General features: G+C 36.8%; 1 protein-coding gene across 1 annotated transcript; it reads right to left on the bottom strand.

The window, feature by feature from the left end:
- Positions 1–1808: 1808 nt before the first annotated feature.
- pafah1b1.L (platelet activating factor acetylhydrolase 1b regulatory subunit 1 L homeolog) lies at positions 1809–22852 on the bottom strand (the record flags this gene model as incomplete). The annotated part of the gene is given in 10 exon segments (NM_001090465.1): positions 1809–1882; positions 4485–4641; positions 7182–7283; positions 7962–8190; positions 8731–8833; positions 9748–9916; positions 13287–13493; positions 14592–14666; positions 20141–20225; positions 22821–22852. Coding segments are annotated over 10 exon segments (1233 nt in total).
- Positions 22853–23209: the final 357 nt, after the last annotated feature.

The raw sequence follows: 23209 nt of genomic DNA, 5'->3' as shown, positions 1-23209 counted from the left end.
ATGAGCTTAACTGCAATTTGCTTAATAGCAACTAAAGCCCAAAAAAAAGTGTTAAAACAAATTGCCCCAAAAAAGGAATAATTGTTTTTACAAATTAATTACAGTTTGTGCCATAAATTCTGCTTGTGATTTGGACTGAGACTTTACTACCTCCTCATCTTGAACGTTTTAGTGCAGTTTATCTTCTTCTGTTGACACAAAGATAGAAAAACCAAGGGCTTGGCACTTACAGGAAGAGAAGCTGGAGGGGCAAGAGCTAACTTGCTAGCCAACAAACCACATAAGAAGCAGGGAAGCACTGAGCAGAAGACTCTGTAAAGGAGTGGCTGCAAAGTATGAGCCGGACGTGTAGAAGGGCAATTAGACTTAAATCCCAGGCTAAGCAGTCATTTCAATTTCATTACACTGCAAAATATATTAAAATTGACTTTTCTGCAAACAAAACGTCAACTTCCCCTTTACCATACATATGCTGCAGCAGCCCAGAAAGTGTGATTATCTCTTGCAGGTTTGGTTGCTAATGACAGAATGATAAAGCCCCAATACATGGCAGTCAGTAGGAGAACCGGGCACAATGTACAGCTTGGGGGGAGGCAGAGCATTTCTAGAGGACCCCTAAGCGAATGTACACCTCCAGTCTGCAAAGGGTTTTCTATAAAATCTTGGAAATAGTGCGTCTCTGTATCGAAGCTCTCCACATGCAGCAAGTTATGAAGTATGGACACTTCTTATGTTTAAATGTATAAGTAGGGTTTAAGTGGTTTCGGAAAAGAAAAAGAATTAGCCTCGGGTTTAATCAGTCACAAGTAGAGTTCGGGGGGTGTAGAAATGAACATTATTTTTGTCAGTCAGGAGGACGAGGCTTGGCAGAAATAATGGGAAGATCTGCACTTGTTACCAGAAAGGAGATCAGCCACGATCCAGTTGCACTGGCAAAACCCACCAAGATCAGAGAACTTAGGGGTAAAAGGCAGGCGAGTAATGAATGAATGAGGCATACAAGTGCTCTTTTTGATGAATGAACGGGAAATAATAGTGAGGGTTACCAATATATAAAGCTGTTCTGACTCACAGAAAACACATTTAACTAAAGATCTTCAGACAAATCTGTTGCATAACGTGTCTTTTATAACTGATGACAAGTCTTTGGTTAACATCCAACAATCAACTCCTTAAGGCCATCAAGTGTGTAAATTCCCTGTGAAAGCACCCTAGGTGAGGATCATTAGATACTAATCAGACTGAACAACACCCACATATTATGTAGAAAACTGGCTTGAATTTAACAAGCACAACACAAATCATTTGGTGCTGTGCCGAGTGCGAACCTATCCTTACACAAAATATTAGTATACAGATATGGCTGCTACATCACACAATCTGATATGGCAGACATTCTGATGCAAAAGTGGGGCAAATAAACATTTCTTTACAAACATATGTGCTTCTGAACGTTCCCTCTGATCCAGGAAAGCCCAGCTGAAGACAGATCCTGTAAGGTAGAGCGATTAACATTGTCAGACACCCCACAAATACACAGTTGTTGCCTCTTAGGTCTGATGTGACCAATGCCAGCCCATGTTCTTAAACCTATGGTACTCCTAGACAACGTATGTAAATTTACAGTATACAATTTGGATTCACCATGCATGAATACTTTTTGTGTAACATTTAATAAGCTCAATCTACATCCAGAATAATTTACATGAAAGGACAATAGGTATTTAACAGAGCTCAATGGGTAACCATGGTATCTGAGTGCATCCAGAGGAAAGGGGAAAGGCGACAGGTTCCAAGGTGAATTCAAATCAACGGCACTCCCACACTTTTACTGTTTGATCTACGCTTCCAGTCACCACATACGGCGCAGTCTTGTGGAAATCTGAAATGAAATCGCACAGATTAATTCTGACCTTTCCTCAAGTCAAATTCACAAAGAACAATGGAGCTTTCTTGTTGTAGTAATGCTAGGGTTTTTTTTTTTAGAAAAAAAAAAGATTTAAATAAGATTTTTTTTAATAAGCAGTTGAATTTTCTTTTTTTTTGTGAAGGGTCGCTGGCATGTTTCTTATTAACGGATTGTGTCTGTGTCATTTTCAAAAGCTTCTAGTCACTAATCTAAAGGGTCAGATACACTTTAAAGGGCCAGTAAAATCAACATTTCTGCTGCTAGAATAATCAATACATAATACTGCCCCCTTCATTTTTCCCCAAACGCTTCACCCAAAGGGACACTTGCAAAATGCATATTTTAGCTTTAAATGGAGCCTGAATACCTGCATAGTTTGTTCCTGCCATAAACTGTTTAGCAGCTTTTGTAGTGTCAATTTAATTCTTTTAATATCTTGCTATTGCTTTTTGTTGAATACAGATTAACAACTTAAACTGCAACAATTCGGTTATCTATATGATATATGGACCATTTTGGTCCACAATCCTTTTTCCATGTGAGAAATTGGACAACTGAATTGTAATTTTACAAAAAAATAAAGTAACTTAATACCCATCAGTTTATGTTTTATTGTTTGCTTTTTGTATTTCCCTGGCTAACTGGGGGGGGGGGGGGGGGGGGGGGGTTTAAGGGTTGGGATTCTTTGAGATTCTATTAATTAAGGCTCCAGAGAAGGAAGATGTTCTGCAATCCAGGGTGACCATAATTTATTGAATGTTTTTGGACAGCGTCTCTGCAAATTTAGCAAATTGGTAGAGAGGGACAGAACAATTTACCATTTAAATACATTGTTTTTTGCTGGGGGGGGGGGTGAGCTGACTTCCACTTCATAGCGATAAGTCTTTTTGCCTATATGAAGAGAAAGTTGAGGAGAGTTTGTTCTTCAGATGTGGGCGCTGTTTCCTCAACCTGATTTAGTCGTATGGTTTTGGGGTATAGAGGAATAATAAGTGCTAGTAAAAGGCCAATTTCCTGCGACACTTTTGTCCAGAACTTCCTGATCTTGGGGCAGTGCCATACTAAATGCATTGAGTTTGCTGGGGAGTGGGAGCATTTAGGGCAGATAATTCGGTATACTGGGGTTTATCAGATGAAGCCAGTAGGGTGTCTGACATGACCTATGAAGGTATCGGAATTGAATCATTGTCTTTAGTGCGAACTAGTTTGGATCTGTGTGTTTCAAAGATGTCATTCCACACTTCTGGGGTGAGATGAGGGATATCATCAAAGTTTTTTTTAACTACAGGGTGTTTTGGTGTTTTTAGGAGAGCATAGAATCTTGAGTATGGTTTAGCTAGTTCGGGGTTAAAAACAATTTTTTTTTTTTTGTCTTTTTTTTTTTGTTTTTTTAAGTGCCTGGATTAGGTATCTATTTGGCCTTGACTAAATTGTATTTTTAGGGTTTGGCGGAATTGCAGAAACCTGAAAACATTGTGTTGGGCAGTTGAAATGTTTCTTTTAACTCATCAAAGGTGAGTAGGTTGTCCGCCACTATGACCTGCCCAAAGTACTTAATATTATACTGGGCCCATATTTTAGTGTCTGGGATGGAGCGCAGTTGTGGCAGTTGTAGGTTATGCCAGAGGGGCAGGTTGTCTGAATACTGTGTTACCTCTTTGAAGTGCTACTTGTTTGGCCATAGTTAGTGTCGATTTTAAGTTTAATTGTAAGTGTAAGACTACAGCCATGTACTTTGCAGAGGTCAAACTAACAGACTTCATGTTCAAAATCGAGCATGCAGGGCTATTCAGGCTGTATGGTTACAAATCACCCTCTATGGAAACTCCATCAAGGACACACATATTTGTAAGTGGAATCATGTGTGAAACAGCTGAAAAATTGAAGGGGGGGAGCTGTATTTATTATTACATAAGTAGAGAAGTGGATTATGTGTTGAAAGACTTTGTTGTTACTGTTCCTTTAAGTTCCAGATGTTAAAACATAAAATACACATTAGTGCCCCAGTGTGACCTACAGGCAGCAGCATGTCCTGTTGCATCGGGCAGCAGCAAAATGTATACTGTTGCTGCTCCTGCTCCCAGCATGGGGAGTTATTTGTCCAGTTCTGCCCACAGAATAGCAGCTTTTCACAAGGGCTACATAACATATTCACAATACATAGAGGACTACATTATATTTTTAATGTTCAGTGTAGTCAGATACTTCAATACACACAGATGCAATTAAATTTTTTGCTGCTTATCATACAGCAAAAGCGAAAAAGTTATTGGACAGCTCAAAGCTACAAATTGCAAACTGAATTGATCGTAGCAGTGAATTCACTTTGCAGTTTGTAATACTGCTTTGAGCTGTCTGATAACTTTTTCGCTTTTGATACAGTAATTGGTGGTACACAGACACAAACCGTAGCTTGGACAATTTCTCAGAAAATATGGATGAGACTAGGAGGTATTTAATTAATTGTGCCCATCATACAGCAATGCATGGCTGTGTGGCTGAATGCACAAAACATCACCCAATAACAAATTAATTGTTTTAACTTAGAATATACAAGGTAGATTGAAAATCTTACCCAAAGAGGTAACAAAATGTTCATGAGCATTAAGGGTTTTCATGCAGCGTTTGTTCTTGTAGTCCCAAATGCGTATAGTTTTATCATCAGCACAACTAAGAATAAACTTTCCTCCTGGATGGAATTGAACTCCACGCACCCAATTATCATGTCCAACCTAGTGAGGGGGTGAGAACAGATGAGAGTCTTGAGAAATAGTACAAAAGAGTGAGCAGTGCTAAAATATAAAATCAAGTAAATGCTGCAGATTAGAACAGGTCACCCATCATTGTGTATAATATAGATCTTCTATTAGCAGCACATTTCTATTCAACTCCATTGGTGTTTTTGGAAAGCCACAAAAAGCAATGTGTTAGCATATATACTCCATGCAGATTGTTCAGAAGTACATCTTTACACATTTGCATGATTCAACTAGGCCAGACTGTAAGACTATTTTCATCTTACAATAATCCTCTATTCTAAATTGACACTCCATTTCTGGTTTCCTTTTTTATAGGACAGGTATGGGACCCGTTATCCAGAATGCTCGGGACCTGGGGTTTTCCGGATAACGGATCTTTCTGTAATTTTGATCTTCATACCTTAAGTCTACTAGAAAATCATGTAAACATTAAAGGGATACTGTCATGGGGAAAAAAAAAAATTTCAATCAGTTAATAGTGCTGCTCCAGTAGAATTCTGCACTGAAATCCATTTCTCAGAAGAGCAAACAGATTTTTTTTATATTCAATTTTGAAATCCGACATGGGGCTAGACATATTGTCAATTTCCCAGCTGCCCCTGGTCATGTGACTTGTGCTCTGATAAACTTCAATCACTCTTTACTGCTGTACTGCAAGTTGGAGTGATATCACCCCTCCTTCCCCCCAGCAGCCAAACAAAATAACAATGGGAAGGTAACCAGATAGCAGCTCCCTAACACAAGATAACAGCTCCCTGGTAGATCTAAGAACAACACTCAATAGTAAAAACCCATGTCCCGCTGAGACACATTCAGTTACATTGAGAAGGAAAAACAGCAGCCTGCCAGAAAGTATTTCTCTCTTAAAGTGCAGGCACAAGTCACATGACCAGGGGCAGCTGGGAAATTGACAAAATGTCTAGCCCCATGTCAGATTTCAAAATTGAATATAAAAAAATCTATTTGCTCTTTTGAGAAATTAATTTCAGTGCAGGATTCTGCTGGAGCAGCACTATTTACTGATGCGTTGTGAAAAAAAAACATGTTTTCCGATGACCGGATCCCTTTAAATAAACTCAATAGGCTGGTTTTGCCTCCAATAAGGATTAATTATATCTTAGTTTGGATCAAGTACAAGCTACTGTTTTATCATTACAGAGAAAAAGGAAATCATTTTTTAAAAAGTTGTATTATTTGATTACAACGGAGTCTATGGGATATGTTCATTCCCGAATTCAAAACTTTCTGGATGACTGGTTTCCAGATAAAGGATCCTATACCTGTATATGGATAAGCTGGCTTGTTGTTATTTGCTGTGTGTCCATAGGGACTCTACTGGCCAGCAGCAGGGAGTAACTGATCACATTAAGAATGATGGTTTAGAGATCTTAATGACCTTTGTCTCCATCCATGTGGGTAAAGGCCTAAATGATATTTTGCACACAATTTCATTTGCCCCAGGAAATGGTCATTGCTTTTTGACAAATGAGCAGAAACTAAGCTTTTCAAGTAACATCCCGTTGGTCTTCGCTCTGTTCATTTGTCTCATGAAAGAAATCTACATTCTGAATTCCACTAGCGACAACTTCGTCACATTGCAGGAGTTCTGTACTACAGAGAGAGCACCCAGGAAAGATGAGAGCAAATCGCAAGGTATATCAAATGACTGATGGTGCCCTATGAAAAGTCAGTTTCTGGAAGTTACAGTGCAGATTCCTTTGACTAGATAAATGAACAGAGAATGCACTCACTAAAACGAGAGAGAGAGGGTATTATATTTACATATTATGTAAATCCTGATGACGGTCCCAAGGATCGAAACAAGTTGATGTCCACAATTGCGGTGATACAATAAAGCACTATATTTGCTTTAAAGCATAAGAAAAGTTAAACTAAAGAAGTAGCTAGAAATGTTGTGCATTATGTTGTGGGCTTCTGTACCAACCCTAGGCAACCACAGCCCTTTAGCAGTAAAGATCCATGTCTCCAAAGATGCCCCAGTAGCTCCACATCTTATTTTCTGCTGATTCACTGCACATGCTCTGTGCTGCTGTCACTTACTGAGCTTAGGGACCGACTCAAACTATACAGTACACATAGAATATAAATGTCACAGTATAAGGCTGATTAGTAATTTATATGGATAATTACTACATGACAGCTCAGAAACCAGTGCAACTAGCATCAGAATTTAATAATCGGCCCTGTAGCATCAGCTTGTATGACAGGCCAACCTCATTTTCTGCTTGATAATTTGTGACGATCCCTAAGCTTAGCTTCTCAACAGCTGCTCACTGAGCATGAGTGTCGCAGACAAGATGGTGACTCCCTGTGACAAGTTTGAAGTCCTGAATCATTGTTGGAATTGAGAAGCTGAAACTTTTGGGTTTTTAGGGTTTCCTAGTGCGGATCCAAGGAACAAATTATTGGTTTATCTTTGTTTGGTATACAAGTGTGTAAAACTACTGTGTAGATATACTTGTGTTCACTGATAAGGGTTCTGTGAAACTTACAAGTGTCATTAGGCACATTCCAATGCTAATGTCCCACATCTTTATAGTTTTATCTCTGGAACCAGACAGAAGAAAAGGACCAGGTTTACCACTTCTTTTAGTCTGAAAGATAAAATGAAAAAATATAGTTTACACAAATTGCAGTTTTAAATATGTATATCCCATATGACACTTTCAAGCTAAAATTTTGCACAAGCTTAAAGAACACAGCTTTAGGATTATGGTACACTAGACATTTTTGTTGAAGAGTTTGCCTCAAAAACAGTACAGAGAATTGAATTCAGATAATAATGAAATGTATCTATTCATTAGTATTTCTGGGAATTTTATATAGTTGTCTCAAAGTCCACGTGATTAATTTGATCATAACCCAATTGCCATTAATGATAAGTAAAAAGAAAATAAATTATTTAAAGAAGAACTGCACAAAAACATAACTAAATGAATCAATTAAAAAATATGCAGACTTTTCATGATTTTTAATAGCTTGGAACAGTTCCCTAAGCCCTAGCCCCCTGCTCTTCTGCTGATCTGTGTTACTTTGTCAGCAGCCATCTGTCCTCAGCCTGCATCCTCCAAACCCAATTCCCTGCACACGTGATTTCAATAAGGGAAGGAACATCCCCGTGCAATGCATTGTGGATTATGTAGTTCCTGCATGCTGTATTTTTGAAGAAACTGATGTGATGGATATATTAGGGGTTTCTGCGTTATGTGGGCCTCTTTTCTAATTTTAATTTTCAAATTTTGGTTTGGAAGTTTTGGGAAGCCATTTCATACCTCAGATCCTGTAGCATCTGATATGGTAGAATACGAGCTTTCTGGTGCCCAAGAAATGCATTCTACCACGTGTTCATGCTCTCTAAGTTCTGCTTTGCATTCCTTTGTAGCTACAACCCAAACACGAACAGTTTGGTCATTAGAACAGCTGGCAATAAGTGTACCATCCTGGTTTGGCCTCACCATGCGAACCCACTCTCTGTGCCCTGTGAAAGTCTTCACACAATACCTATAGCAAAAGACAGAAGAAGGTAACCAGCATGTGTTTGTTACCATGTTTACAGAACAATGCAATCTTGCAAACTAAAACTGCATCAGAGAGAGAGAGAGAGAGAGAGAGAGAGAGAGAGAGAGAGAGAGAGAGAGAGAGAGAGAGAGAGAGAGAGAGAGAGAGAGAGAGAGACAAAGCTGCCCAATGTGTCCAGTTTTACAGTATATGTTAAATTACACATGCAAAGAACAGACAAAAAAAAATCCAATTTCCGAATAGTGCTACAACTAAGAAAAAGTGGCACTACTGTCCGGTCAAAGAAAAAAAAGTATATTCTTTTTAAGGCAGTATGGTCTCATTAAGGAATTAGCCATGTGCATGTTATTTTCAACCCCATAAATCAGTGGCCTTCATAGGGGGATCAAGGAGTGTAGAATAACAAATTCTATTTAAAATGTTCATGCTTAAATCCGTTAATTGAATGCAATGCTGAAGACATATTCCATTTCCCCCCCCACATCTTTTCACATGACTATCCTGGCCATTTGTGATACTTACCCAGTCTGAACCTCCCACATCTTAATGGTTTTATCCCTTGAGGCAGACACTATATGATCTCCATTGGGCATAATGGCTACTGAGGAAACATTATGATCATGACCTGATGGAAAAAAAAATATATATATATATATATTAAGTATGATATGGTTGGACTCTGAAAAAGTAGAATACTGACTGACACACATCTACTGCAATAACATGTCGATTGATTTCATTCTGCCTCGGTGCCCTTATATTTGACATATCCCTAACTACAGTGAAACCTCAATTTTAAGTCCCCTGATTTTAAGTTCCCCCGCATTTTACATTTTTTTTTTTATTTGTGGTACCACCAATTTATAATGCATTTCAATGGGTGCTGATTTTAAGTAATGTTTTCCTGGATTTTACATCAAAATGTTGTCCTGGCGAACCCAAAAATTGTAATTTTCCTCTGTGAATGTTATTATTTGTGAAATAAAGAGGCTTAAAATACTAACTAGATGTATATTTTGCCATGATTCTGCCTGTAAATGGTCAATTACACTTAGTCTGCCCCTTATACAGTCCTGCACCAATCACTTATTGCTTTAGGTTGTGTATGTGACAGAGTCTTGCACATGCCCCCCATAGTGTAACATTAACACTGCAATGCTTAACCCTTGTTATTAACACACTAAATATTGTACATCAAAGTAAAACAGACTCCTGCGCTTATATCCTTTCAGTACCCTAAAAATGTAAAATGGGGGTTCTACTGTTTCAATAAACCTTACAGGACTCCCTAATACAGATACATTAAATACATTCCATGTACATTTAACGATGAGCTATTCTATTGTCTGCACTTGCTCATTAGTGCTCCATGTTATGTGCTGCTAAGAATAATTTTGAACACAGATCTTTACAGACATATTGCTGCTGAAAATCTGGAGTGTTACAGTAAGTGAAGTGCACAATGTGCAGCACTTCTAATTCAACTTTAGGATAATAATGGTAAATAAATAAAAACACACACATATAGCAGGTTCCTACCATGCATGGTCCTGATGCACTCAAAACCTTGGAAATCCCATAGCTTAATAGTCATATCTGCAGAACAAGAGGCCAGTAGCTTTCCAGAATGGTCAAAAGATATATCCTGCACAGAGTCTGTGTGCCCCTTGAGTGTGCGTTCAAAATCTCCAGTCTCGTAGTCCCACACCTGACAGTCAAGAGAGAAAAATCTATTAGCACCATGCCACAGCTTGACAGGATGCACAGACATTCATTTTCACTTTGTGGGGGGAAGTCTCCGACCTCTATGAATAATTAATGAGCTACAAAATCAAAATAATTGTGCCTTGGAAAAACCTCAATAATGGCAGAATATTTCCTTCTGAAATACAAGAATCATGATCATGCCAAGCCTTTATAACAACCCCCTAAGGAAAGGATAAAAATGTGCAGTTCTGTAACAAAGACCTAGCAGCAAATACCAACTAGAAAAGTAAATATTTCTTCCCGAAAAATGTATTTTCTAACCGGATATAATCATATTTATAGATGTACAAGGTCGGGCATCTTACCAACTCTTATACAATTAAAGTGTTGGTTCACCTTTCAATTAACTTTTAGTATGTTACAGTATGGCCAATTCTAAGCAACTTTTCAATTGGTCTGTGTTATGTTTTTTTTTTATAAAAAATTTTTTTTATTATTATTATTTGCCCTTTTCCTCCAGCTCTTTCCGATTTTCAAATAGGGGTTACTAACCCCATCTAAAAAAAACAAATGCTCTTTAAGGCTACACCTTTATTATTAGTGATACGTTTTAATACTCATCTTTCTATTGAGACCTCTCCTATTCATATTCCAGCCTCTTGATCAATTTAATGCATGGTTGCTAAGGTAATTGGGACCATAGCAACCAGATTGCTTAAACTGCTGAATAAAAATCCAAATAATTCAAAAACCACAAACAATAAAAAATAAAAACCAATTGCAAATTGTCTCAGAATAAGTCATACTAAAAGTTAATCAAAGGTGAAAAACCCCTTTAAGGAGTACTCTACCAACAAAAAATATTTAAGCATCTTTTTTAACCTTTTTTTCCCCCTTATGCTGGAGATTATTATGTACCCTGCTCCCTACTATTCATGCCCTGAGCAAGTAAAGAGACAGCATACCTTTATTTAGCATTAGTCCAATAAACTGGGCTTGTGCTGAACTTTGTGCCTAATGCTTAATTATGAAATATTATTTGTTTTACAAAGTTTTTGCACTAAACAGGGAAAAATCTGAAACTAAAAGTTTCCGGTTGGCAGAGTATAATGAAATAAATTAGTACTCCACTGACAAGCACCACATGCAGCTCTTTATTTGAAATAATAACAAAGGTTGCAGCAGATCTAAGGTAGAAATGGGACCTATGACCAGAAAAAGAGAGACCTGGGATTTCCAGATAGGGGATCTATCCATAATTTCCATCCCATAATAATAATTTAAACATTAAATAAACCCAATAGGATTGTTTTGCTAACAATAAAGGTTAATTACATCTTTGCTGAAAATTTTAAAGGTACGGTTTTCGCAAGGACAAAGGAAAGTATTATTTAAAAAACTTGATTCGCTTAAAATGGAGTCTATGGGAGAAGGTCTTTCCCCAATCTGAGCTTTCCGTATAAGAGGTTCCCGGGAGAGATTTCATACTTTTACTGATCTTTATTTAATCAAAGTCTAAATTAAGAGGTAGAGATACAAGTAATGATCTATTAGTGCGGTGTTATGGGAACAAAAATCACGAAGGATACATTTTCGACACAAGTGCTACTGATTTTGCCAAGATACTTGCAAAATCTATTGCGAATATGCATAAGATTTAAGGACTTAAATATTATTAAAATAAAGTTGCATGTTTACAATATCCTTTTGTCTTCTTAATGAGATTAACATTTAAAAAAAATGCAAAAAACAAGGATTATGTTTTTCTTTTGAACGTTCAAAAATGTTCTACGTGAGGATAATGCAATTTAGCTATAAAGTCTCAGTTTAAACAGAATTCCCCTATACAAAAATACTTCAGCTTCCAAAAGCATCAAAAGAATGGGCGGTACCGAAAGAAAATGAACAATACAGAGCTTCACAATCTAGAAACAATTTGTCCTTTATCTGGAGTAGTTTGAGTGTTTGTATAAATAGCAGCTTTGCTTCTATTTAACTCTCATAATAAACTAAATAAAAGGCTCTCTTAACATATATGTGACATCAGTGTCATAGGGCTTCATCATTAGGATTTATTTATAAAGAGCCAGCAAGTTATGTAGCGCTTTACATTATAAACAGGAGTCTAAAAAAATGTTTAAATAAAAGAGGGTTATATAGAAAACATAGTATCAAGATATTACAATTTATGTCTTACACAGTTACAACAGTAAACATCAAAAATCACTAAGCACTTAATATCACTACTGTTAAGCCATTTATCTTAAATAGCACAGGTATGGAATCCCTTATCTTGAAACCCATTATCCAGAAAGATCCAATAATTCTATTTTTTTCCCATCAATATGTTTTTTTATTGTTTTAACCAATAAAGCAGTTTACATCATATACTACGTGCATATAGTGATATTGAAAATGTTTCAATAATCACACATAATATAACATGACAGCTTGCTATTGGAGAACGCTGCCATAGGGACACCAAAATATCCAGTTCCGAAAGTTAAACAAACATAAAAATAATAATGACAAAATTAAAACATAAGATAAAAAAGGGGAAGTGGGCTAAATTGCATTTAAAATCATTACATTTACATTTACAATTTATAATACACAAAAGCCATGAATATCCTGTAAATTATATCCTTATAAATGGTGACTAGTGATGTCATCAGTTATGAATGGTGAATAGTGATGTCATTTTTGTCACATGACTTAAATGTATTTTGTATTATAATAAAGTACCCCTTGTTGGAAAATATAAGGATATTAGAAATAACCTCGGAGTTCCATGACCTGTATAAAAGCACCCGGCCTTTTATACGGTCATGGGACTCCTCAGTGACTTATAATATCCTTATATTTTACAATAAGGGGTACTTTATTCACTATATAAAGGCTCAGTTATACTTCCCAGTAAAGTGATAGCAATTAAGAGGGGAAGAGTCCCTCCAAATCTATAGTCCATTCAGTCTATCCATCTATATCAGTAATGTTACATAAGTGTGATGTAACCAGGGGAGAGGGGGGGCAAAAGTTTATAAATGAACTATCCAAAAGCAGGAGCAACTCTGTAATGCTCTAATATACTGTAAAGGTCATTAAATTAGGCGGATAAATATCTGCTATCCTATGTAAAAAAAAAACCAAAAAAAAAACTGCATTTTGTGTAAAATTATAAAAGTACGGTGGCCCCAGTGCAGCAGACATTTGTGATGTGTCAGCAATAGTCTTAAAGCCACCATATAAAGCTCTCCCTTGTCTGAATGATTCACATAGACCTCTAACCAAGCAAGTATTGTTCCCCCCACCACCACCACAAAAAAAATAAAAATAAAACATTGGGATTTTAAACATAGGTTAAAGACTACCTTAATCGTTGCATCTTCTGATGCCGTGACCATAACACTAAACACTGGATGAAAAATGACACGAGTGACGGGACTCCGATGACCACTCAGTGCATATTTTTCAGGTGGGCGAGGTATCCATTCTTTGGGGTCTCGCTTTTGGCCTATTGGTCCTCCAGATGTAAACTCTTCTTTTGCTTCATTTAATTTGGATTCTAATTCCATAACCTACAAATAAATATATGAAATAAAATAACAATAGGAACAAGTTACCACATTTCCTAAACTGCAGCAACCTTTTATTTGCCCCAAGTACAAGTGAAATTAATATCAAGAGACGTATAATAATAATGTGATTATTTGCTTCTTTCAAAGATTGTTATTTGACTCCTATTACTTTAAGGCGTTAATTGATAGACTAAAAGCTACAATATAATACATTTAAGGACTATGACACCACTAAAAAGGCATACGTTGTGGCAGCTTCATCTTGTGAGGCTGTTTTTCAGCACGACGCGGGGAGGGAAAGTAGTAAAATATATATGTAAAAGCTGCAAATTGACAGGTTTCAGAAAATTATACTTGGGTGAAAGAAAGCCATAGCTATGAAAACATTTAATTATTCAGAAAAGTATTCATATATTAAAAAATGTTTAACTCCTGGCTCACTAATAAAAACCTGTTTAAAGGGGAACTATCACAAAAATTAAAATTTAATATAAGCTTCAGTGTACTGAATTAAGAAGTTTTAAAATTATAATTCTGTACAGTTTCTGATATAATCAAGTTTATCTTCACTATCCCTCTCTCAGCATCTTTTTCTCTTCATTCTCTCTTCATGCAGGAGTTGGATGTCAGATCAGTCATTGACAGTTAGATCCAATATATCTTATAGGGGGGCTCCTTTTGCTTAGAAGATGTATTAGAGCTCAGTCTATTAAACTCACCAGACATTATGTCTCTCTACATGCAGCACTTGTGCAAAAGGTAGTTACATTGTTAGATTTGATTTGTACTGGAATCAGTTATTTGACTGGACTCTATCTAATAAATCTGCTAGGAAAGGAAGTGCCCACCCCCCCTCCCAAGATACAATAGATATTCATTGACGGTTAGATCTGACACCCAATTGCTGCAAGACGATCTAATGAGGAGAAACAAATGCTAAAAGAGGGATAGTAAACATAAACTTGATTATTTCAGAAATGATGCAGAATATTTAATCGTTATATTACATTTTCAAGATTGTTCCCCTTTAAGAAAGGTTTAACCCTTTCAGCGCATGTGAGAGAAACATATAGGGACAGGTTAACATAACGGATTTACCTTTTTTTGTAATCTGATGACAGATGTCCATTTCTTCTCCAAGAGTCCTGCATACTTCTTATCTAACTCTTCATTCTGAAAATAAAGATATAAGTTAATCAATAAATATGTGATTGAAGACAAAATTCGCTGCTTGCTGAATTTAATTGCTTGTCTGTTAAGTTGCAAGCCAGAATGCATATGAGGAGTTATTAAATGGTTGAAGTACAGCACCACAAATAGTTCTTGAGTAAAAATGACTTTATTTGGAACACGGCCAAGACCTGGACAAGCGACGTTTCAGGCTACACAGAGCATTTTTTCAAGCTCACCAATCACTAAACAATACAATTTATAGAGAAACATATCAGGAGTTATATGCATGCCTTTTAAATGCAAATAGGTATGCTTTTTTTCTACTGCAGGTCTGTTAATCAGCTAGCATCTGCTGCATTATTCAAGGAGTCAAAACCAGCAGTAGACAGAATAGAAAAGGACAGATAATGCATTCAATTAGAACAACTTTTACAAATGGACGGCATGATATAATGCTTAATTATATGATAGTTTGTACTTATAATTAAAGCCTCCTTCACCCCGTTTCCTGTATCGTTAAATAGAACCACAAGGGTCAAACTTGAAGATTCTCCAACATGGTAGGAAATTGAAGATCTCTCATCCCTCATTTGTTTTCCCCACGTATTGGGCTCCAGGGACATATTGTGGGTTCGGTTTGGACAAACAGGGTCATAAATGAACCTATTTTTTTTCTCTTAATAAACAGGGGTGCAATATAAGCTGGTATGACAAAATGCATTATGTTAGGAGTCCACATATAAACGGTCCATACTGCACAATGAAACACAAACAATTTTCCACAAAACCCAGTGTAGCAGAGCAATAAAACTGTATATGACAACACGTCTGTTGTATGATCTACACTTGCAGGCAAGCACATGAATAGGACATATGAAAATTTCAACAATGGACTCTCAATCTCGGGGTCAGTGCGTATCAGCAAGCAATCTTGCTGACATCATCTTTGGCTGCCCATGTATGGCACCCAGTTGCACTAACAATGGACTGATCCTGCTACACAATGGCATAGTTAAAGGAACAGTAACACCAAAAATGTAAGCCTTAAAGTAATGAAAATATAATGTTCTATTACCCTGCACTGGTAAAACTGGCGTGTTAGCTTCAGAAACTAAACTATGGTTTATATAAACAAGCTGCTGTGTAGCCATGGGGACAGCCATTCAGAGCTGAAAGAGGAACAGGATACACAGCAGATAAGCTCTGTAGTATACAATGGGACTACTATCTACTGTGTATCCTGTGCTTGAATGACTGCCCCCATGGCTACACATCAGTTTTTTTTTTACCAGTACAGGGCAACAGTACATTATAAGGGTATTCCTTTTAAATACTTTAATTTTTTTTGGTGTTACTGTTCCTTTAACCCTCAGGATCGCTCCATCTAACCTTATCATTGCATTATTTTTAAAAATTGTCATCAATCAGGCAGTGCTGAATACAAAGGGAACCTGGAAACAGAATATTTAGCTTTGACACAATGGCACATCTATTTCAGTGTCACAGATTCTATGGTGAATGCAACTTTGCTAACCCACTATTAACTCAGATGACATAATACCATTTAAAGGCACAGTAACACCAAAATGTTTTCATACTTAAAGGGCATATAAAGGCAAAAAATAAAATCCCATTTTAATGAAAAATAAACTGCTCTCTAATATTCTTTCATTTTAAAATGTGTACCGTTTTTATAAGAAACCTGACTGTATGCAGTGAAATTCTCCCTTCATTTACTGCTGTGGATAGGAATTGTCAGACGGTCCCTAACTGCTCTACAGGGAAAAAATCACTTATGAACAGCAGGGGGAGCCCCCCGCCTTACTTCCCAGCCATGCAGAACTGAAGCAGCTTTGTTTGTTTCCCTGTAGAGCAGCCGGTGACTGTGTAGAGAATTGTATTGGATTTTATTTTTGCCTTTACATCCCCTTTACCGTTTCCAACTCCAGCTGTAGGGACAAAGATCATGGAGCCAGATTTAAACAGATAAACTGGGATTCTATTTGGAGGATTATTTTGCTGCAGCCACCGGTTCTACAGAATTGGAGAAAGTTTGTATTAAACAATACAAAATGTATAAAATCCACATTAGATTACATGTCAACACAGGACCAAGTGCAGTCTGCATATTCTGATTACTAATCAGTCTTGCTGTATCGGCTTCTGGCAGATATTATTTGACTTGTGCGGTTTTGATAATTTATGACGATCCCTAAGCAGCCCAGATCACACTGAGCATGTGCACAGTCTTGGTCTTGCAAAGATGTTTAACAAAGTTACAAGATGGTGACCTCCTTTGTGGTCAACTTTGAAAGCATTAAACATTTGTTTGATTAGGCTTGTGGTGCAGCAAGTTCATGTTTATGTTTAGTATGCAAAATACAGCATTTCATTCCGGGCCGCAGACAGTCCTGAACTGGGCTGCCCAGCCTAGCCCGCAATTAACGCCGGCACGCTGAATTGGACATGCAGTTGCCAATCTCCCTGTAGGTCATAACTCTTAATGGGAATGTTAAATGTGGCACTTTGTTGCCTCTGAGTGATCTTGCTCCCACCACAGGTAACGGAGTACCTGAAAATCAGTTCTAATTACATTTGAGCCCCTGAAATGAAGTGATTGTGTTAAAAAAAAGGCTTAAGTTCCTCACATTTTTATGCAATCTTTTTGTTCAACCCACTGAATTAAAGTTCTAAGTCTGCAGTTCAACTGCTTCTGAGTTGTTTCATTTAAAATTCATTGAGGTAATGTACAAAACCAAAATTGGAAAAAAGTATTCTCTGTCCAAAGATTTATGGGCCTAACTGTAGGGAGCAATTTCAATTGAATAATATAACTATTTACAGATAATTTATCTTACAAAATAGAATTAAAGGGCAAGTCCACTCCAAAACAAAAGTTTGCCTAATAAATGAGAATATTATTGTACGCAACTTTACAATGTAGATGTATTAAATGTACAGTACTTCTAAAGTTATTTGGAAAAACAACTGCTGTTGAAAGCAGCATTTGTTTAAATCCAAGTGGTTACTTTTTAAACAATGTTACAAGGTCTTGGTTCCCCAGCAAAGACAGGTCTATAAAGGGCAGAGACACATGTGGAGATTCGGGGAGATTTAGTCGCTCGGTGACAAATCGACTCTTCTGCCTTCCCATCTGCTAGAATCTATGGCACAAGGAGCACTTCGTTTTCCGCAGTCACCTCACAAGGAAACATCGGGAAAAAATCGACCCAAGTGCCATCCCACCGGCTATTTAGATTCTAGCCAGCGGAAAGGAAGTTCGGGGAGATTAGTCGCCCGAAGAATAGGTGATTTATCGCCAAGCGACTAATCTCCCCGAATCTCAATGTGTCTCTGCCCTAAACCCGCTACCTTGTCCTAAATTTTATAAAGTCTGAGCCACCAGGAAAAGAATAGAAAGAGACAAACACTGCTTTCAATAGTAATGCATATACAAATAACTAAAAAAAACAGACAATTTTGGATGCATATTGCAAAACTGCTTAGAATTAGGTTTTCTTTTAAACATAGCAATTTCCATATTTACCATAGTAAGTACTTGTGAAAGACTTTATACCAACAGACCTTATTTAAAAAATATATACATATTTTGGTGCATGAGTGGACATGAACCTCTCCCCCAGGGTGGAGAACTAACTTCCATTAATAAAGAGTTTAAACAGGGAGGGACAGAGAATGAAACTGGTCCATCAACAATTTGATGTAAGCTAATGTATAAGGTAAAAGAGCTTGTATATAAACACAACAGTTAATACAGCAGTAACACCCTGTCTGGGAAGCTTACAACTGACATTTAACCATGTCTAATATTCCATTAAATGACATATTAAAACAGCAGCTACTGTATATACCAGAATATGGACTAAAGATCACAGTGTTAAACAAAGACATTACACTGCCCAGTTAGAGATTGTATTGTGACTGATATATATTTAATTTAAAAGTACGGTCTTTTAAATTGCTGCAAAAACGTAACCAATGGTTTTTTACATCATTAGAGCAATTCAGATTTCTGCCATTTAAAAAAATTTTAAAAGGGTCCTCCAACTACAAAAACATTTAATTGCAAGCAACTTTCTAATATACAATAATTAATGATTTTCTAGGGATTTAAAATTAGTAAAAAAATAAGTAGTGGCTATTAAAAGCAATATACAACTGTATGTTGCATTTCAGCGGATTAACAAACCTACAGGAGAAAGGGCTTCTATTAGACTGTTTTACAGACTGACACAGACAACCCAAAAGGAATAAACAATGCTTTCAACGGAAATAATAAATAGCCTTTAAAATAAAAACATTTAATAACGTTATACTGGAAATCTGCTTAGAATTTTGTAGAAAAAAGATTTGGGGTGTGGAGGACCCATTTTAAGTCTGCTGGTATAGAATTACCGATGTTATTATATTCCCTTTTCATTACATTTCTAAATAAATGTTTTCTGTTTTCAATGAACGTCATACATGCAATTCTGTATAAAACAAACATTAGGTTCTGGGGCCAGGGCCAAATATAAGGTGTACCCCACTTTTAGCACAGTCCCATAGCAAAACTGTAGGTCAAAACTATCCTCCTATCACCCACAAGTAATAGTGCAGCAAAGCAGTATTCTTCTAACCAAATTTTTGCCATTATAGCGCTATATAGTTTAAAAGATACTTCGACAAATCTTCAATTATACATATAGAAAACTGGTCATAATTTTTGGGCTCATTCGCTTGAATGCAGAACCAAATAAGAACACTTATTTCCATATCTAAAACTTCATCTAACAACAAATTGCCTACCCCCCAAAGAGTATGCATGTCCACATGGGCATTATGGTCGAAACAGGCCAGACGAAACCAAGTTTTAGCATGTATCATCATCTTAACAATGAGATGAGCAAAAGTTCTGAAAGCAATTTAAAAAAAGTCTGGTTTGCATTAACACATTGTGCTGTTAGCATTGGGCAGAATTTACAATTCCATAGTCTCCCAACTTGCATTTAATATACAAAACTAGTTCTGGCTAAAACTGGATGAGATATTGAAGCATAAATCCTACAGATACTTCTTGTAGCTAACTAAAATAGGTTTCATTATTTACTAGGTAGCCAGAAGTCTTTTATGTCCAATAACAATGGATCATGTTGTCTAACCAGCTGCGAGAATGGGCTATAAATTACTATCCAAGGCTTCAGCACACAGGGATCTCTGGGGTGGCACAGTTGTTGAACAATGCTGCAAGGTGCTCTGCAATGGCAAATCCGGTCCAAAAAGGAAATTTTGAGTATTTTTCTGATTGAAATAACTAAATATACTTTGTCAACGCAAACAAAAAAAAAGCACACACAAATGATACATTAGTGCTGTCAAATCCCTCACAAAAGGTTTGGTCAACTGCATTCTAAATTGGGAGTAAAAAAAAATCCCTGCGATATTTATGCCCTTTTATATCAATTATAACTTACCATATCAAGTTCTGCCTCCTTCTTAAAAACAGAATAAGCCTCTTCATACCCATTGGAACGTAGGTAATCCGCTATCGCTCGATTTCTAAAATGGAAAAGTAAATTTTACTAAGGCCATTTACTTGAATAATATAGCAATAAAATGCTCCAGAAGTGTAAAGAGAGAGAGAAAACAATGAAATTTACAATCAAATCAAGCAGACAGTTGCCATTTTGTGGACACTTATTTAGGCAAGCTTTACATCATGCCAAAATGATGATGAGGGAGGAGGTTGTGAAGAGTGAAGTAACCTCTAAATAAGTAAAGAATGAAAGGTGCCCTACCTCTATGCCTTTATGTTTAATTTTACATAATGTTTTCCAGATTTTTTTTTTTTTTTTTTTTCCACAAAAACTTAGTCCTTATGTTCCCAAAAATGGATATTTGTCATCTGTGACACTATGGTTATTACTGAAATTAGGAGGTTTAAAATATTAACCTGATGCATATTATGTCATGGTTCGTTCTGTATATTGTCAATAGCAATTAATCTGCAGCTCATACAATCACGCACAGATCATTTAATGCTTTAGGTTGAGTATGGGACTGTCAGAGATGCCTTGCATGTGCCCAACCTCCCATATTAATTCTGCAATGATTAACCCCTGTCATTAATACAGTAAATATTGTATTCTTAGTATAACTTGATAAGCTGCTACAACATTTCCCTGAATTTACATTTTTCCATAGTTTACTCGTGTATACACGTGTGACGTTTCAATAAAAGTTGGTGATTAACTGGAGTGCTGGTCCATTTTGAAGACTGTACATAACTTGTGACCAAGATTACATATATATATATATATATATATATATATATATATATATATATATATATATATATATATATATATATATATATATATCTCATCAAAATAATTTTCTAAGACTGCTGTACACATTACACCAAACCAATTTGCAAGAATTTTAGATATTTTTTACAAGCACTACTTCCACATATATCTTTGTCCCTGCAGCTGGAGTTGTAAGCAGTAAAGGGGATGTAAAGGCAAAAATAAAATCCAATACAAATCTCTACACAGTCGCCGACTGCTCTACAGGGAAACAAAAAGTTGCTTGAGTTCAGCATGGCTGGGAAGTAAGGCCTCCCCCTGCTGTTCATAAGTATGATTGTTTCCCTGCAGAGCAGTTAGGGACCCTCTGACAATTTCAATCCACAGCAGTAAATGAAGGGAGAATTTTATTGCATACAGTCAGGTTTCTTATAAAAACGGTACACATTTTTTAATTAAAGTACATTGGAGATAGGTTTCTTTTTCATTAAAGAAAGTAAAAATGGGATTTTATTTTTTTGCCTTTACATGCCCTTTAAGAAAAAACACACTTGCCACTGGGTTGCTGATAATGGCTGCATTTGAGTGTGATTACATAACTTTACCAGCAGCAATCCTCAGTACACACAATAACTAAGAATTTTCTATGTTTTTTCTCTGCAAGAAACTGTGGGACACAAAATGCTATGTTTGCCTTTGCCATTAAAGGAGATGACCACTATAAGAAACATCATGTGTAAGAAAGGAAAAGTTAATGATAGCCAGACTTATCTAACAGAAGGGTTCAACAAAAAGCAGAACTCAATTGTTCAGGCAGCCGCAGGAAGGTCGGTTAGAGGTTGTCTGGTTTATAACAGGCATATGCGCTGATGTGAGCATATTTCTAACAGGCTATCAGGCAGATAACATGAATATAGCTATAGAATTGTCAGAAAGTGGCCATTTACACAGAGTAGTCTTATCTTCCATCAAACAAAAAAGACAGAAAATAGCACTAGCCCTTTCAAAGAGAAAACTATTGATGTAGTACTGTGTGGGGAAAATAGCTGAAGTATCTGTCAATCACATCTAATCACTATGCAAAATGTTGAGCATACTAGAAGATGCAACTGTAATGTTAATATGGATGGAACACTGTCGCCTTGAATTCAATTGTGACCTAGGCGCCGTCTGTAAGTAGTCTGCATTTGTCCCTGTGACTATGCAGGTTTCCTTTGGGTACTTCGGTTTCTTCCTACACAAATAAAATAGACAGGCAGTTTAAAGGAGAATTCAACCCTAACGTTAAAAAACCCCTACCCCCATACCTTACATAGACCCCCCTCCCTCCTCACACCAGCCTGTGTTAACCCTAACGTTTTACTTACCCCTCGGTGCATATTCAGGCATCTGAGTTCACAGGGGCCATCTTCTTCTCTTTGGAATGAGACCGGCGTGACGGCGCTTGCACAACTGGAGCAATTTTCTGCTTCACGACAACTGCGCATGTGCCAAAACTCCAGAGAATTGCCAAAGCTCCGATCTCATTCTAAATATTACCAAATCGGCTGAAGATGGCGCCCGTTGAACACCGATGCCTGAATCTGCACGAGGGGTAAGTAAAATGTTAGGGGCATTTGCCTGGGGTAACACTTAGGCTGGAGGGAGGAGGGTCTATGTAGGGTAGGGGTTTAACTTTTAGTTTAGTTCTCTTTTAAATAGCTCTTCATGAAATCGACAGGGACACATTTAGCCTGCTTTCACTAAAACACATTGCAGTTGCAGCAGAAGATTAACATGAACAGAATTTCTATAGGCAATTAATATAATTAAGAAATAGAAGAGATTAAAAGCCCAAACCACTCACAGTTCATCTCTTTGCCTCTGTGACAGCACCATGATGAATGATGTCCCAATTATACAAAACAATAAGGGACAACTTCGGGAGTATTCAACTATTTAAGAAAACTGAATTTGGGAGAAAGTGTGCCACAGAGTGGCTTCAGAAATAAGAAAAATTCTCCTCCAGGTGAAGTGCAATGAAAAATGTGTAGTCATTCAATGAGGACGGTTCATTCCACCTGCATAGAAAGAGAAAAAGCCATTAAACCTAGTGCCATGAGAAATAATGCATGTAGATTAATTTATTACTATATATTCATTATATTATTATCTGTGATACTCCAAACCTTTGAATATTAGAATTTAGATACAGCACCTTATGACGTGAAAAAGCTAGAAAAAATTAATGGGGAA

Source organism: Xenopus laevis, chromosome 2L, assembly GCF_017654675.1.
Source record: "Xenopus laevis strain J_2021 chromosome 2L, Xenopus_laevis_v10.1, whole genome shotgun sequence".
Lineage (NCBI taxonomy): Eukaryota > Metazoa > Chordata > Amphibia > Anura > Pipidae > Xenopus > Xenopus laevis.
Note: the sequence above shows the minus strand (reverse complement) of the source record. Positions and strands in the feature narration are given on the sequence as shown.